Genomic DNA, 18,385 nt, shown 5'->3' on the forward strand with positions numbered 1-18,385 from the left:
AAGATCAAATTTGGGTTTAGTCCGTCCTGTGGCGTAGCGGGTGACGAGTAAATTTGGTCGCGCGTTGATATAAAGTCCGCTTCATCGTCCAGCGTAGATAAAGATTACGCCTGGCATGGGGCGTTGATAAAGATAACGCCTGGTATGGGGCGTTGATAAAGACAACGCCTGTATGGGACGTGAACTATAGCAACGCCTGGTGTGTGGGACGGAGACTATACGTTCGCCCGGGTTCAAAAAAAAAAAAAAAAATGGGGCGTTGATAAAGACAACGCCCCAAGCAAAGTTTTCAAAACTTTGCAAATTTGGGTTCATGACTATATCAACGCCCCATTCAAATTTGGTGTCCGGCGTTGATTATACCAACGCCCCATCCAGGCGGACATTATACCAACGCCCCATGCCAGGCGTTGATTATACCAATGTCCCATCCAGGCGGACATTATACCAACGCCCTGCATCAGGCGTTAACTTTACGAACGCGCGGCTACAGGCGGACATTATACCAACGCCCGTCGGGTAGGCGGACATTATATAAACGCCCGACTATATTTGGATTTGGTCTTAATCGCCGACCAAATTTGGTCCGAGTTTTACTCTTTGATCAAATTTTGATCGATGGTCCATCCCACTACGCCAGCCCACTCGACACCAAATTTGGGTTTAGTCGTCCACTGCAGTTGCTCTAATGGATTGTATCTTCCTCTTCCCGATAAGTTGGTTGATTATAAACCCTTGGTCTTTCATTGGCGATGAAAAGAAAGAGGTATGTCCTTTTTAACTCCCTTTTTCCTCTCACTTCCTTATTTTATTCATTGTCACCCTTAACGCCGCCTTTAACTCCAGATGTCGAAGAAGAAAAATAAGACAAATAAGGATTCGTCAAGGGCGTCACCTTCGCACTCCAAGGAAGTAAGAAATATTCTTATTTATCTTTAACAATATTGTTGCATCTGTTTCTTATCTAACATGGGGCGTGTAGGTCGAGCTTAAAGATGCTTTTGGCTCTAATGATGGATCTTTTTCATCTAAGGGAGGTCGTCTTCCTTTGAAGGAGACAGGTAAAAACAAAAGGGCGGTCCCATCACTTACTTCTGAAGAGACCTCCCAAGAAGATAAAGAAATCTTCATATTCTCCCTTGAATACTTGTTCTCGGAACGATGTCTGATTTCTCCTGATGATCCCGCACGTGCATCTTCTATGGGGCTCCTTTCTGATATCTTCAGTAATTCTTTGTGAATTGTTGATAATCCCGCATTGAGTCGAACGTGTGATGCGGTTTTTAAACTATGTGATGATCCTTCGTTAAGCCATGAATCTATTCGTGGGGTTTCCTCTGCCTTGAGCGCATACTTTCAATTTTCTATTGGGTCTTTGGTAATCTTCTTTCTTGTGTGTTGATTTTCATTAAAATTTTGTACCCGCTATTCATTGTTTCCTTCTTCTTCTTGTTGATGCATGATTCTCGTATGTCTTATGGTGTCACTAATGACTTGCGTAAAAATATTCATACTCTTGAGGCTGAGAATCTCAAACTTAAAGGCGATCTTTCTTCTTACACTAATGATGTGGTAGAACTTCGCGAGAGAAACAATCATCTTATTGGTATGTATTTCAATCATTTCGTGGTCTAGATGTCAACATGTCATTTTGCCTTTCTTTAATTACGTGTGTTTGCAGAAATTTACAACTTAACCGATCAAGAAATCAGTTACCCTGTTGAAGACTCCCTTCTTTTAGAGCATCTTAATGTCGCTTTGAATAATCCCTCGATTGATGAATTAGAGACTCTTATCTTGGAGGAGCTCAAATCGAGATATGAAACCCTTAAATTCGATCATAGGTCCATGTTATCTGTCAATAACAATTTTAAATCCCTCTTTCATGAAGCCAAGGAAGAGTTTAAGAGTTTTGATGCGAAAAAGAACGTCCTTATAACTGAAAAAGATAATGCAATTCTTAAGGGCGCTCAGGCTTTAAAGGAGTTTCAAGAGGCAATACTCCAAGTTCAAACAGAGAGGGACCAAGCCATAAGTGAAAATAACGTTTTCACTGCACGGGAAAATATGATACGCTCTTGCCTGCTCATTGAGAACAATGATGAGTTTGAATGGGTTGTAAGGGTTATTGATAATGCTAAGGAAGGTTTGGCTAAAAATTTTAGTTTAGAATCTGAACGAGTTGAAGTGGTTAAAACTATTATTTCTGAAAAAGAAGGTTGCTTGTAATCCTTCTTTAATTAGCCCATTCTTCGTTCCCATGCTGCTTTTTTGACTTATGCTCACATGCGGCATTACCTTTTCTGTCTTCTTTTGTGGCTATTGAGAAGGGGAATCTTCAGCAAATCGAGGATTTATCTAACGAGATGGAATGTTTGAAGATGAAACTCTCTGCTACAGACTCCAAGTACCGCAAGCTTCAAGAAAAATTGGTTGTCTCTGTCTCTAACACTAAGAGGAACGCGCTTCGCCTACGAAATGAGCAGGTTAAGAAGTATGCTGACGAGATTTGTACTGAGTACAATCTTGCTCTTGTAGAATTCTATTTTTCTGAAGTTCCTCCTAATGACAAGGAGATAGAGATCTCTGGCAGTGAACAAGAGTACGAAGAATTTGAGGAAACTGATGAAGAGTAAAGTTACTCAAATACTAAAGAGGACTTGGGGTGACGCCCTATCAATCAGGAATTCTGGATGAAGAAAACGCTCAGGGAGAACATGACTGCACTTGCTAGGGATCTTCCTTGTTCTTTGTCTTTTTTCTTGCTTGTAAAGTTATTATCTTCTCTTTGTATGCATGTACATGCTCCTTCTTATTGGATAATTTTCTGGGCGCTTTTCGAACATTGGGGATTTTCTTCTTCTACGGATATCTCTTCTTGTTCAACTTTTGTACTCTTTCCTGCACTTGGTTGTTACCGAAGAAAAAACACCAACTCTTCCAATATCCTAATTAATTTAATGCAACTAGTGATAATGTATGCATAATTCTAACCCATGAAGGCGAATAACATTCTATATGCATGTTTATATTCCCATAGTTGCCCCTGTTAGCCGCCTTTATGGTTATGTGTTATGCATACTCTTGTTATCATTTACTGGAACATATATGCGCGTAATTTTCTCTTAAAGGATTATTGATGTTCAGTTCCATACATGTATGTCTTCGCCTTTAGTTAGCCTTTTTCTGCATTTTCTCGGTAGTTTCTGCCTCAGTTATTTCTTATCCTTTTATTTCCGCATATTCGTTTTTTCTTCTTTTTGTTGTTGTATTTTTATGTGTGATATTTTTGCCTTTATTTTATTTTCTCCTACTCTTTTATTTGATGTGCCTTTTCATTTGATCTGTATCCTGCAAAATAACGTTAATAATAATTTTATCTGTCTATTTGTGTTTCTTTTGAGGTCTTATCATGCCTCCTTAGGTTGAGGTCTTATTTTGCCGCCATATCTACCACCCCCCCCCCCCCCCCCCCCAACCCCCGGCCCCCCTTGTTGATAGGTCTTATGCTTTCCCCAAGGTATTATTTTTGGTAGGGCGGCGAAATCGCAAGCAGTCATATACTCTTTCAAGTAATAACCTATTGATTTCGCCTTATCATCCATTCGTATTATTGCCTCTGCAGGATATTGATGCGTTAATACGACATGCCTACACTCTCCCTTGAGCCATATCCCCATGATATTGACGTCTTTGACACAATTCAGCTCCCTAATGGAGGATGCCGTCCTTATCTTCCCCCTTATTTCCCCTTCAAGGAAGCTTACCCCTAACGGGTTAGGTTGGGATATTTCCCTACGGTTATGCCGACAATCAGTTGTTTTCGTGACCTCTTTCGAGATCACACCCTAAGTGGGGTATCTTGAGGACTGAGTGTATCATAGTCAGCACTTGCCAAGAATGGCTGGGAACGCTCTAGACGCCCCAGGAACTCTTGAGTCAACCGTGTACCCCGGCGCCCTGATCGGGTTTCTAAACTCCTTAGGATAGAACTTAGTACCTTAGGATTTTAACCCAGGAGTATCTATTGGATATGGTTTTGTTTCGCCCCAATTCTCCATGACTCAGGTTCCAGGGTTGGTATGGCTTTCACCCGAGACATGCATTACTAAGTTTACCCCAATTATGACACGTGTTAGATCTTATTTTTTCCTCTTGCATTTACGCGAACTAGGGTGCACGCCACAATTGGATGCCTAGCCTCCCTAGTTAGAGGTTTTAATATTTATTGCCTCCTATTAAGGTCTTATTTTTTCCTTTTTCTTATACTTGTATTGTAAATGAAGCATCTGTTTATTTGAAGAAGGAATTTTTCATTTTCATTCATATTTCTGATCTATACAATGCTGGTGTCTTCTTTCTTCATTTATTCTCCTACATGATAACTACTTATTGTAAACATATCATTTATTAAAACAAACTTGTCTTCAAAAGTTTGTTGTATTTCTGCATTCCTTCTTCCACTTATCCATTCATGCTGAATTATCTTCTATCAAGAGAGTATTACATTGTGTTCCTTAGACTCGTTTACTTATCTCCTTCTCCTTTTTACTGCATCACCTAAAGGTGATATTTCTTCAAGTATATTCCGTTTCATGGATAATCAAGCTATCGTCCCACGTTTTCCCCTTCACTATCCATTAACTCGTATGCTTCATTTCCAACAATTCTCTTGATAATGTATGGATCATCCCATGTCTTCTCCACTTTTCTGGTAAGGCGCCCGCAATACTAGCTCTCCTGGATGGAACTCTCTTTCTTTAATGCGCTTATTATATTCACGCGCACATGCCTTTGTCGTGCCTTCATCTTCCTTCACAACAATATTTTCTTCTTCCTTTGATACTGGTGTTGTCGCCTTAGTGTAAATCTGATCCATTTCTCCGCCCTTACTCACAACATCGACCATAAACCTTTTCTTCCTTTTGTCCTCCTTTATCCCCTCCTTCCAGTTCTTTATCTTATTTGCACGCCCTTCACTCTTCTCAATATCTATCTCATTACAAGTTTTCTCCTTTATGGTGTCTCCCCTTATTATTCTAATGCCTTGGGGTAGGGGAAACTTAATGCATTGATGAAAGGTGGAGGAAACTCCCAGTATGATATGTAGCCAAGGTCTGCCTATCAAGGAATTGTATGGAGACTCGACATCGACTACACAAAATACCACTTATGTAGTTATGTTTTTGAGAGAAATTCGCATTATGATTTCTCCTTTTGGATTATTGGATGATCCGTTAAATCCGTAAATTTTGTAAGTCGAAGGGATCAAGCATGAATCTTTTTTGCTCATAGTTTTGTACGCGTGATAAAATAAGGTATCGACAGAACTGCCGGAATCTATTAGTATTATGTTTATTTCCCATGCGTCTGCATCATCATCTTCCTTTTCTTCAGTCCTTGATTTTGGTATGATTTCTAGTTTGAAAACCAATAGGTTGTCGTGCAATTCCTCGTCTCCTGGTACCTCTTCTGCACTGAATGAAATGGATTTCTTCTGCCAATCTTGAAGCGGTGATTTCTTCGCTAAATTGAATATTTCTTTTCCTTCATCATCTCGTGCATGAAGTCGACTTAATATATTATCATGAAAGTCTTTTATACTTCTGAATTATTGAATTGCAATAAAGATTCTTCGCATTTGTTCCTACTTCAATCAGATATGTAATCTTTCCAGTCTCCAGTACTCCTGGTGCAGGTCCTTTAGGTGGTGGGGTTCAATTTGGTTGTTGTCCATCTAGGAAATGGTTTAATTTTCCTTGTTCAATCATTCTTAATATGATTCTTTGCACATTTCGGCAGTTGTTCGTATTGTGCCTATGAAAGCGGTGGTATGCGCAAAATTCTCGGCTCCTTCTTCCTGATGGTGGGTCCACTCCAAGATTTGGTGGTGCCGGCATTTCTTCCATTAAAATGACTGCCTCCCAGATCTTATCGATTGTGGTATTTAGGTGCGGTATTTTTACCTCTTACCAATTTTTGTTGCTTCCTCCTAGCCCTTGATTATAGTATCTTTTTTGACCACCATATCCTTCTACATAGTTATTGAATCTGGCAATTTTTTTATTTCCTGCATGATTGTTATATTGCCTTTCTCTATATTCTCTATCAAACATTTCTTGATCTCTATTATTCATAGCTACTTGTTTCTAGTTATCCTCTGTCGTTTCCTTCTCATGGCTTCCTTGGGAGGTACTTGCAACAACATTTATTGTCTTTTCCCTTCTTTTGGATTTGCAACAGCAACAAGATATGATTTCATCCCCATTTTCTTTTCTTCGAGGGCGATGTATTCCTCTTGAAACTCCCGCAACTCCGCCATCGTTATTGTGTCTTTTAACCTGAATATCTGTGTATATAAAAGATCAGTTGGAAAGAGTGTGTTAATGAAGGCTAAGATAAAATTTCTTTCTTCTACTCTGGCCGCCTTCTCACTACACATGGTCCTCCAGCGTGTTTTTGAGTTGCGTAAACTCGCATTTGTTCTTCGCCTCAAGCTGAATACCATCTCAATTCCTGGGCGTATCATGTTGTTGCTGATGTATGCTCCCAAGAATATACTTTGTAGGTGATGGAATGATCTGATAGTTCCCACAGGTAATCCGTCAAACCATTTTAGAGCCTCCCCTGTTAAGCTTGCCAGGAAGTACTTGCATAGCACCGCATCATTGTGTCCCCATTGTAACAGAGATAAGTTGTACGCCTTGATATGCTGGACTGCATATGTGGTTCCATCAAAAATATTAGTGAAAACTGATATAGTGAACTTTGTTGGAATCCCCGCACGTTGTATTTCTTGGGCAAACGGTGATTTTTCCGCTTCTTCTATAGCTACTGCTAGTGTCCTTCTTACCCTATCTTTTCGCGTTTACATCATAGACCTCAACTCTTCTAATTCTCTTAGTATTGTCTGATTGATGTTTTGGCCTTCATCTTGCTGCATTGGTCTTTTCAGTCTCGCTTGTCTTGCTCTATTTTCCTGTCTATTTTGACGCACTGCTTCTTGAAATTCCCGCTCTTCAGCCTCTTCTCTCCTACGTCTACGCCTTTCATTTCTGATGTTAACCTTCTTTTCATTATCGCCCTAAAGCTCCTCAGCGCGTTGATGATGTAGATTTCGATAGGGCATATGTCTTCACCCTTGTAGTATCCTTCTTTTTTATTCCTCATTATCTTCCCCATCATCACCAACACGATTATTTTCGCCTTATGGTTCGTATCGATCATCCCTGTGATGTCGCTCCATGCGGTTATGTTCGTCCTGATGTTCATATAGATTATTCATGTAAGGTTGCTCTATGTGATTATTTACTTGTTGCGCTTGCATGTTCTCGCCTACATTAAGATGTTCAACAAAGTTTTTATTCAATGGTTTTTCTACGCGGTTATCCATCTGGTTTGATCAGCTACGCTTTGACGTGCTCCTGCTTGTTCTTGATGCTGAAGTTGCGCGTGTTGGCCTAGATGTCGTACGCGATCTCTGCTCATGTAATCTGTTGTTTTATTCCCTTAGTTTCACATTCTGACGCGTTAAATTCTCTATTACTTCTTCTTCCCTCCTCCTTTGTTCAGGTAATCGTTGTCTCAGCTCCCCTATTGTCATGTTTTCATCATTTCCTTCAATCGGTCCTTCCTCCTGAGTTCTTTCCTCGTTTTCTTCCGCCGTATTTGTATATGTTGCATGCACACTTACCTCATCATGATTGAGTCCAATATTTTCCTCTTGCACGCGTTGGATCTGAGATTGGATTTTCCGTGCTTGGTTATTTCTTTCGCCCATCACTGATGTTTCACTGATTTCACCTCCTCTCCTTCTAGTGATTCACCTACTCCTCCTGGTTGCTGTCACGCCCTCTTCTCTGGATGCTAGTCTCACTATTTTTCTTCCTGTAATAATATTCTCTTTTGACAAAGTATAAAGTAATCTTTTCAGATTTATAAAAGTTGTTTACTGAAGTTCTTTTTCTGAAATGAAAATTTAGGTTCTGCGTTTTAGATCTAAACTTAGCGAAAACAATAGAGTAAAATTTTAAGAAATTGTCAAGGTTCAACGAAAACAATGGCGAAATTATTAGATTGCAACTAAAACCAATAAGTACTTTGAAACCAAAACAACTTAAAACGACTCATAAGAAGGGATTATCATCCAAGCTATTTTGTAGAGCCAAAATGTAGTTGCAGGAAATCCTACAACCTACGCCCAAGTAAATCTATGAACTCAATCTAAGAGATCATAATAAAAACTCTAAACCATTCTATTAAAAGTTAGAACAAATACAAAGGAGATGTTTATGATCCTTAACTTGGAGAACATAACAACTTTATCTCTCCTAAAATTCTTCTCTAAAACCTCAAAAAATATCAAAAGATTCAGTTGATCTTCTCCTTCAAACGTAGAACGCGTGATGTCTAGTACTCCACTACACACTTTTATCCCAATCTGAGACTTGACTAAATGTAGACTAGAAATCAAGATATAGTTTTGATCAACTAAATTTGACAACAAGCTTGATATAGAAACACTTGTGAGTTCGACCGACTCTTTAGAATGGCTTCTTGTCCATTTTATAGAGGTTACATGGTGGAGGACGGCTAATAAAGCCCTTATTTTAGGATCTTGGAGGGCGTTATAATCGCCCTTCTTTGTCTTTGCCGCGTTGGTCTTCTAATTACCACGTTGATCTTCACACTTTTGGTGTGACTTGGTGACATCATCCCTTTCGTCAGTAGAAATATATTTAACGCGTCATATTCGCCATATTATCAAGTGTGCGGTATTTTGCACCCGCACTTGCATTCTGCGATGGTCATGAAGAATGCAAAAATAAATTGAGTTGTGAAAAGAGGTTACTACTACCGAATGAATTGGTTATACCCAGATTTTGATCAGTCAGACAAAGAGAATCAAAAAATGGAACAAGTGATCGAAATCAGATTATATCTAAGAAATGGGTGGTGTTTTGTTGAAGTGGTAGTGCTAAAACGAAACCCTTTAAGATTGTAAAACACAATGATATTGTTGCATTCTATATATAGATATTCACCTTATTTACAATATATTGTTTCCTAGTTTCTAGGTCCTTCCTGTATTGAGAATATTGGTCTCTATATATGTACCATGAGCTGTGTAACCAATTCAGTAATAAAAATAAGAGATTCTTTTATATCTTTATCTTTGAAGTTGGTATCTCAGAGATAGGGTTCTTGAATTACGGGAAGTGATTCAGAATTATATGAGAAATCATCTGGCAAAGTAAAATTCAAAGAGAAGATGGAAACATTTAATAAATCTGCCCACATTATTGTTTAATCTTAAGGTGCATCATTCAAGGAAGGAATTGTTCTTGATGAAACCAACTATGATTTTTGGTCACAAATCATGGAGATTCGTATCGCTGAGAAAGAAAAAAAAATCTTTTATTCTAGGCAAGACAAAAAAAACAGAGTGAAATAGACAAGGGATATGAAAAGTGGCATACAGATAATCAAAGAGTCAAGAGATGGTTGTTGATGTCCATCTCACCAGAAATCATGAAGATAAATATTCGATTACCTACTGCTCGTAAAGCTTTTTATGATAGAGATGTTGAACTACAGGTATTTACTCTGAATCAACGAGCATTTTCTGCAAATCAAAATGGAATAACACTCTCTATTTATTACGGAGAGCTAACTGAAATCTTTGGAGAGTTAGATCATCGTGATAAAGTGGTTATGGAGAATATAAATAATATTGAGCCTATCGAAAATCAAATTAGTGGTCAAGAGTGCATATTTTCCTTACTATGTTACATGAAATTTTAGAGAGAATCAATGGTGAAATCTTGAGAAAGGATCATATTTCTTAATTTGAATTATATTATGCACTTGTTAGTCGTGAATCTGTTCGACGTATTAATGATGGTTAAAGAATCATAAGAAATGGAACCTTCTGCTATGGTAACTCGGAACTGGTACAATCAGAAAGGGTCAAAGGAGGTGGACAGGTCTACACTCAAGTGTACCCACTGTAATCATATTGGACATACAAAAAAAAATGAGCTGGTTGGATATCCAGAATAGTGGGATCAACATCTCGAGGGGAAGGAGGAGTCAAAGAGGAATTCTGGTGCTGCTTGGGTTTCAACAAAGAAAGAAAAAGATTCTATAGGTAACATTTGTATCAGTTGCAAGAGCTGGTAATGATGGTAAGGATTTAAATATCTTTTCACTTGTTTCGAGTAATTCATGGATAATTGATCCTGGTGCTACAGACCATATGACATTTGATTCCAGAAAAATTTCATCCCTTAAGCCATCCTTACAAAAAACGGTCTCCACTGCAAATGGATCAAAAGCTCCAATTACTGTTGAAGGATCAGTATCCCTCACTCAAACTTTGAAAATAGATTCTGTGTTGGTAGTCCTCCCCTTAGATTATAATCTTTTATCAGTTTCCCAAATAACTAATTCTTTACATTGTGTGGTAAATTTTTGGCCAGACTTTTGTGTATTTAAGGACATCAAAAAAAGGAAAACGATTGGTTATGGTATTAAGCGTGGGAAGCTATACTACTTGGATCTGATGTCGACCAGTTCTGATAAGCTGCATCAAGCTCTACTTGTTGATGGTTCTGGGGGAAGAAAGAAATCTCAAATATTTTTATGGCATCGAAGATCGGGATATGCGTCGTTTGGATATTTGATAAAGTTATTTCCTAATTTATTTGCAAAACTTGATATCTCTAGTTTTCATTGTGAAGTATATGAACTTGCAAAAATCCATCGTGCTTCTTTTCCACTATCTTTCAATAAGAGTCTAGTTTCTTTTTATGGTTATACATTTTGATGTTTGGTGGTCGTCCAAAGTCACTACTTTGGGTGGTTCAAAGTGGTTTCTTACGTTTATTTATGATTGCACTAGGATGACTTGGGTGTGTCTAATAAAGACGGAAAGTCAAGTTACCTCGTTATTTGATTTTTTTTTATAAAATGATTGGTGAACAGTACAAAAAAACAAGTTCAGCAACTGCGTAATGATAATGGTGGTGAATATATGGATTCTGACCTTCAATATTTTTTAAAGGAACATGGAATTATTCATCGAACTACATGTTCTAATACACCTCAGCAAAATGGAGTAGCTGAGAGAAAATATCGTCACCTATTGAAAGTTATTTGTGCTTCATTGATAGAAGCACATATGCCATTGTCATACTAGGGTGAGGAACTTACTTCTGCAGCACATCTGATAAATCGAAGTACCTTCTAGTACTATTTTGTTTCAGGCACAATATCAAGCGCTTACTGAAGCAGTTGTCGCTCCAACTGTTCCAAATTTACCGCCTCAGGTGTTTGGTTGTGTAGCTTTTGTGCATTTATACAAGAATCTGCGTGATAAGTTGGCTCCTCGAGCTTATAAATGTGTATTTGTAGGATACGCAACAACTAAAAAAGGATACCATTGCTAACATCCTCCAACCAAATGAATGTTCATTACTTTGTATGTTCTATTTTATGAAGATTCCATGTATTTTCCATGTGAGTCTAAACTTCATGGGGGGTGTCATAAGGAAATTCAAACTCTTAACTATGATGATGATATATCTGATACTGGTGTATCTGTTATTACTGGCCTTGATGATATAGTCAGTCAATCTGCTGATGAAGACATTCCAAGAGATGAAGAAGTTTCATAAGAAGAAACATGAAGTACAGTATTCGATCAGAATACTGAAATTCAAGAAGAGGTTCTAAGAAAAAAAATTCTAGAGTGTACAATACTTCAAGAAGATGACACACCTAACCAATCGTCTGCCCGGAATGTTCTTGAATCATCATCAAGAAAGAAGCTTCTGCAACGCATAAGCAGAGGTATTACTGAACCATAAATGAACCAGAAATTTGGTAAGGTCAAGTACCCTATGAGCCATTATGTCTCTACCCACCGTTTGTCTGAAAAAAATACGACATTAGTGAATCAACTATCTACTGTTTTTATTCCTAACAATGTGCAGGAAGCATTATACTATCTAAAATGGAAGGGGACTGTGGAAGAAGAAGAAGAAGAAGAAGAGAGATCCTTGAGAGAAAATGGTACTTGGGATTATGTTGATTGTCCAGAAGGAAGAAATATTGTGGGATGTCGTTCGTTCTTCGTAATCAAATACAAGGAAAATGGTACTGAGATTGAAAGCTATAAAGCAAGATTAGCTTCTAAGGGATGCATCCAAACTTATGGGATAGATTAAAGTGAATTTTTTTCTCTTGTAGCTAAAATCAACACAGTGTTTGTCTTGTTATATCCCTCGCTGCAAACTTGGACCGGCCTTTGCATCAGTTCGATGTAAAAAATGTATTTCTGCATGGAGAATTATCTGAAGAAGTGTACATGGAGCTTCCGCCAGGTAGTCTGATTTCTCCATTCTATAGTAAAATGGTTTGTAAATTAAACAAATCATTGTATAGACTTAAACAATCTCCAAGAGTATGGTTTAGAAGATTTACCAATTCTATGAGGAATTTTGGATATCGTCATAGTAATGATGATCATACTTTCTTCATAAAGAAAACGAAACATAAATTTACAGCTCCCCTCGTATATGTGGATGACACGGTGGTGACAGGAAATGCTTCAGGAGAGAGAGGTCTCTGCAAAACTACTTATCTAAGGAATTTGAAATGAAAGACCTTGGTTCGTTGAAATAATTTTTTGGAATTGAAGTATCTCGATCTAGTAAGGGAATTTTCTTGTCACAAAGAAAATATATCTTTTATTTATTACAAGAAGTAGGCATGTCAACCAGTTCATACACCTGTGGAAAAAAGGCTGAAACTATGTATTGAGCCTGATCAAGTACCTGTTGATAAAGAAGGATATAAAAAATACCTGTTGGAAGATTGATGTATCTATCTCACACGAGGTCAGATATTTCCTATGCACTTAGTTATGTTAGCTAATTTATGCACGATCCTGGTGAGCAACACATGAATGCGGTTATACGTATTTTGCTGTATTTGAAGTCTGCTTCTGGAAAAAGGATTTATTCTCTAAAAATGAAGATTATCAAAGAATCGTGGCATATATATATTCATACTATGCATGAGAAATAGATGTCAGGCGCTCTACTGCGGGCTACTTTACCTTTGTGGGAGGTAACCAAGTTACATGGAGAAGTATAAAACATAATGTTGTTTCATGTTCAAGTGCAGATGTTGAATTTAGAGGTATGGAAAATGGTTTCTGTGAAACTTTGAGGTTAAAATTTCTTATCAAGGATTTGGGTTTTCTCATTAAAGAACCAATTTTTTTGTATTGTGACAGTAAAGTTGCACGTGATACTGCTCATAATCAGGTACAACATGATCGTACTAAACATGTAGAGGGTGATAGATTTTCATCAAGAGAAGATGGAAAACAATATTATTGAGTTGCCACTGATTCATTCTAAAGATCAGCTTTCTGATATCCTTACTCAGTATCGAGTAAGGCTGGCAACGGATAACCGATATCCGATATCCATTTCCGACATCCTATAGGATTTTATCCGACATATCGGATATCGGAATCATATATTTTATCGGATATTTTCTCTTAACGATAACGATATTGGAATAGGCCTTTCCGTTAGGTTAATATCCGATATCCGATAGTCTAGGGGTGTACTTATAATTTCCTACCCCTAGATATATGCTGTCGACAGGGAGAACCTAATCTAATCTTCTGATCTTCGACTTCTCTATTCGATTCGACTCTAGACACTAGAGGAGGAGCGTTTTTCACCATCATCAGAGAAGAAGTGTGATTCGAGAAGTTGAAAAGGAAGTGACTCTCATCAGAGAAGAAGTGTGATGATCAGTCATTATCAGAGACTCTCACAGAAGTAAGTCATGAATGTTTAATTTTGATGTTCAAAGTTAGGTTTCATTTTCCCCCAAATCGACTGCATATTTTGATGTTTAATTTTGATGTTCTTCTAATCTAATCGAAACCCTAAGCCCTAAGGAAGTCATGAATGTTTCTATGTTTTTAATTTTTGAGATTCTGAAAATCAATTTTTTCCAGATAAAATTAGGGTTACTAAAAAATTATCAAGTTTGTATAGGAAATTGATTTCTGAATTCACTAAATCTGGTTTATATGAGAAAAAGGGTCATGGGGTTGCAGTTGGTTTCTTGTTGTTGTTAAGAAATGAATTATGATGATTTCTGTTACCGCTTCTCTCACCAAAGAATCTTCTCATCTGTGATGTTGGCTGTGTGTTTGATCTTCTAAGTTCAGTGTGGTTTCTCTTAGAAATTCTTTAAGACAAACTGTAATATTAGAACTGTAACATATTAAAAGCATATTAGATCTCATACGCTAGTAGATGAGCTAATATAGTGTCCAAGTATTGAGCTACCCTAACCAGGTTTTTGTGTTTGTGAATGCAGATATGGAAGTCGTCGACTGAAGTTGATGCAAAATGAAACCAGCAAAGAAGATCTAGCCTGTTTGAGTGTAGTTTTTTGTTTGTACTTGCAGACTCTATTGTTTGTTTTTTCATGTGTGGTGTGACTGAGGTGTTTGTGTGGTTTGTATTTCTTACACCTGAACAAAAAAGACTGTCAAAAAACTTGAAGAACAACCTAAATTTTCAGCATTTCTGCATTTGCTTCTGTGACAGGCGTTATCGGATTTTAACGGATAAATATCCGTTATCCGATAGATTAACGTTAACGATATCAGTTTGTATTTTTGATATCCGCCGGATGTTATCGGATATCGGATATCCGATAATTCTTAACCTTAACCTTATCGGATTGTCCAATATCCGGCGGATATTTATCCGTTGACAGCCCTAATATCGAGTAACCAGTACTTAAGTTTTCTGGACAAATTGGGCACCAACTTGAGGAGGAATATTACATTCTATAGATAGATACTCACCTTATTTACAATATGTTGTTTTCTAGTTTATAGGCCTTTCCTATAAGGAGAATATTGAATTCTATATATATCATGAACTTTGTAACCAATAAAGAAATAAAAATAAGAGATTCGTGTATATCTGTATCTTTATCTTTGAAGTGACAGGCCTTGGACTTCAACCAAGTTGTACCACGTGTGAGGGATGCGGCAACAATATGATCACTACCTGGAGCTTTGAAGCATTTTTGGATATTTAAACACCCTCAGCGTAAATAACACAACAAGATACCACTGGTCTTTGGTATTGATGGAGATAATTTGAGACCCAGCGATTCTAGACGAACCGCCAAAAAAAAACCGTGAAAAAAACCGATCCTCACGTAAGTTTAGCATGGGCCACAGGCATTGTGTGTCTTCACGTTTTTTATCTCGGTCGCCAAGACTTTTTGTTTGCGGCCATGGATCCTTTTTGTTTTGGCATAAGATAATAGCATGGAACCTGTTTGTTTTTGCATCGATAACAGCAAATCGGTGGTATCTTATGTAAACCTTTTTGTCAACAGCATCTTGATGGTGATGCTGTGGAACAATGTACTTTCAAATCTGTAACTTCAAAAATCACGGGAGGTAAAAAAGTGAAAAGGATGCATTCTCAACAAGCTCGGTTAATGCAGTTTCCCGTTTTCAAAATTCAATCCATGGGAACTCTTGGAAACTAGTGCAGATGTTAAATGTTCTATCTTGAGTCAACCAACAGATGCACATAAGACTCACCGAAGAACAACTCCCCAAGAGAAAAAAGAAAAAACTTAAAATTTCAAGAAAAAATTGTCTTCTGAAACTGAACCAAGTGAAGAAAAATATTATAACATATGAATCAGAAGTAGTGCTCAAGTTATTTGAGATGGCTTCCAGCTATGGCATTTCGCCAGAGATCAACGGAGATGTCTGCAAAATGTTGGAGATGGATTTGCCTCGCAAATGCACACACAAAAGGATTAGATTGCCCTTGTCAGAAATGAAAACCAATAGTAGAAGAAAAATAATATGGAAATCTAACAAAAATTCAGTGACATTACAGTCTTCTCCTCTAAAATTAAGAACTTGTATTGATTATTTAAAGGTTTATAATCCCCCAACTTGCCCAAACAATAAAAGCTTGTTTAAGGGATTGAGCAGATACATATTGACTTAAGGTTAACACGTAAAACAGGCAGACAGACACCATTTACAGAACATACCACCTAAACTAAAAACTGTTTTAGAGTTCAGACATACCGACATTTTATCATATTAGCTTAGCATGAAGGGAAAAAAAAGGTAATAGAAACCGAACTGAACTGTGTTAATGGAACTTCTTTTGTTTGTCTACTATGCCGATTGATCTGGGGTTACTAGCAGTTGCAGAATTAGCTGCAGCATATTGTAGGTCGGCCAATGAGAATGACCGCCATGATGTATTAGAGAAACCCTTTTGAGGAGACGATGGGGATGAATTCAGCGGTGATTCAATATCATCTTTGTTAAATGCTTGTTTCGCATTTGGATGAAGAGGAGGACGATACCTAGGTAGTGGTGGTGGTGAACTTGAATTCTCACTTGTGCAGTTGCTTTCATTGCTGTTGGTCTTGTTCATTGCAACTGCAAGCGCTAGTGAACTTCGACTAGTAGTGATTGATCTCTTTGATATTCCTCCACCATTACTTCTCAATGGAAAGTTTTTACTCTTATCCCCCAAAATGATACTGCAAGCAAGTAAGTTCTTTCGCTTCTTGCTATACACATTCTCAGGCTTGGCAATTTCTTTAATGGAGGATGAAGATGTTGCATCTCTTAAACTAGTAAACGATTTCGATTTACCACAGTAGAACTTCGATATTCCTTTCCTGCAACATTACATCAACAACAACAAGGTCAATCCAAGATCACCCCAAGCAGCAGTAACCATTCAATTCAACGCTACGCGCAAACTAGACTACAATCGACTGCAAGAACCATACTACGCCACTACACTCAATTGCCAAATGGTTTTTAGACTACAATGGAGAGCAAGCATGAAGATGAAGATACTGCATCTCTTAGACTAGTAAACTACATTACCCAAGTAGATAACAACAATTCAACACAAACTAGATTACTACAATGGATTGCAACAGTGATCCTCAAGCAGCACTACACTCCATGGCCGAAAGGTTTCGAGATGGATTAACTAGAAATTTAGCATTCCAGAGCTGAGATTCATTAAACCCGAATCATGAATGCAATAGTATCACCATCTATGATCATATAAACACAAACACACATACATTCAAGCAGGGAACTATGGTAGAACAATGAGTTATCATAACGACAAGTAGTCCAATTTGAGAATTAGCTCTATCATACAGATGAATCTGAGTCTAACAGATCACAAATCATTGAAATGGATAAAAAAATCAATCAAAATTAACTGGATCTGCTATTAAGAACTCAAGCAAATGAATCCATAGAATCAAAACAAACCTGATTGGCAAAACATCCTCCAATGAATCCACCATAGAATCAAAAGGACCACCCTTATAAGAGCTTTGAACTTCACCATCATCATCATCAGAACCACCACCACCACCTCCATTTGATAAATCACTGTTTTTTCCGATTGATGAAGAACTACTGCAACTATCACCACCACCACTACCACTACCACTATCACCACCACCACCACCGCCACCAAATCCCACCACCTCCTCTTCTCCTCTCTTTAAAACATTCATCTGATCTTTGACACCACCACCAAAACCAGCAGCTCCACCATTACCTAAGATTGAAATACAAGACATCCCACCACCACCATGATGAATGAAACTAGAACCACAGCCACCTTCAAATGCAATAGACATCATAAAAAAGAATCTCCAAAGAAATTTCTAAAAACTCTCAAAAAAAATTCTGAAAAATTCCCTGATGATTTTTTGAAGAAAACCCAAAATTCTTATTCCAGATATCAAGTTGTAAAGATGGGTTTTGGGATTAGAATGAGATGATTTCTAGGACCAAGATCTCTTTTGTTGATAAAAAAAACAGAACAGAGCAAAAAGTAGAGAGCAGAAAAATATAAAGTTATTTATAAAACAAATGGAAGCCTTATCTTCAACTACTAGGAGTTATAAAAAACTGGTTTTTATCTTATCTGATATAAAACATTTTGTCCCTACATATTAATTTACACGAAGCAAATATGACCCGTTGGATGATTATGGAGATTTGATGTGTTCAGATTTGGTTATAAAACCCGACCGACCATAGGAGATGGTACCTGGACCAATAGTTAACTGTCAAAGATCCGGAATATTATGAGTTAAATTTTTATTTTATGTTTTAAGTAATTATATTTATATTAGACGAAAAATAAAAAGAATTTAAATACAAGTAAAAATAAAAATACTAAAATAACTCATACAAAGCTTTTGGTTGGCAACCTAACAATAAGGTGGGCGCCAACACCTTTTTGAATAG

General features: G+C 37.5%; 1 protein-coding gene across 1 annotated transcript; it reads right to left on the reverse strand.

Annotated features, from left to right (window-relative positions):
• Nucleotides 1-15,973: 15,973 nt before the first annotated feature.
• Nucleotides 15,974-17,994, reverse strand: LOC113326930 (adult-specific cuticular protein ACP-22-like). Its single transcript, XM_026574591.1, has 2 exons — nucleotides 17,393-17,994; nucleotides 15,974-16,776 (listed from the first exon to the last, which is right to left on the reverse strand). The coding sequence occupies exons 1-2, from the start codon at nucleotides 17,770-17,772 to the stop codon at nucleotides 16,236-16,238; spliced, it is 921 nt and encodes a 306-aa protein (XP_026430376.1). The 5' UTR covers nucleotides 17,773-17,994; the 3' UTR covers nucleotides 15,974-16,235.
• Between the last annotated feature and the right edge of the window lie 391 nt (nucleotides 17,995-18,385).

This window comes from Papaver somniferum, unplaced genomic scaffold (assembly GCF_003573695.1).
Source record: "Papaver somniferum cultivar HN1 unplaced genomic scaffold, ASM357369v1 unplaced-scaffold_10, whole genome shotgun sequence".
In the NCBI taxonomy this organism is placed as follows: domain Eukaryota; kingdom Viridiplantae; phylum Streptophyta; class Magnoliopsida; order Ranunculales; family Papaveraceae; genus Papaver; species Papaver somniferum.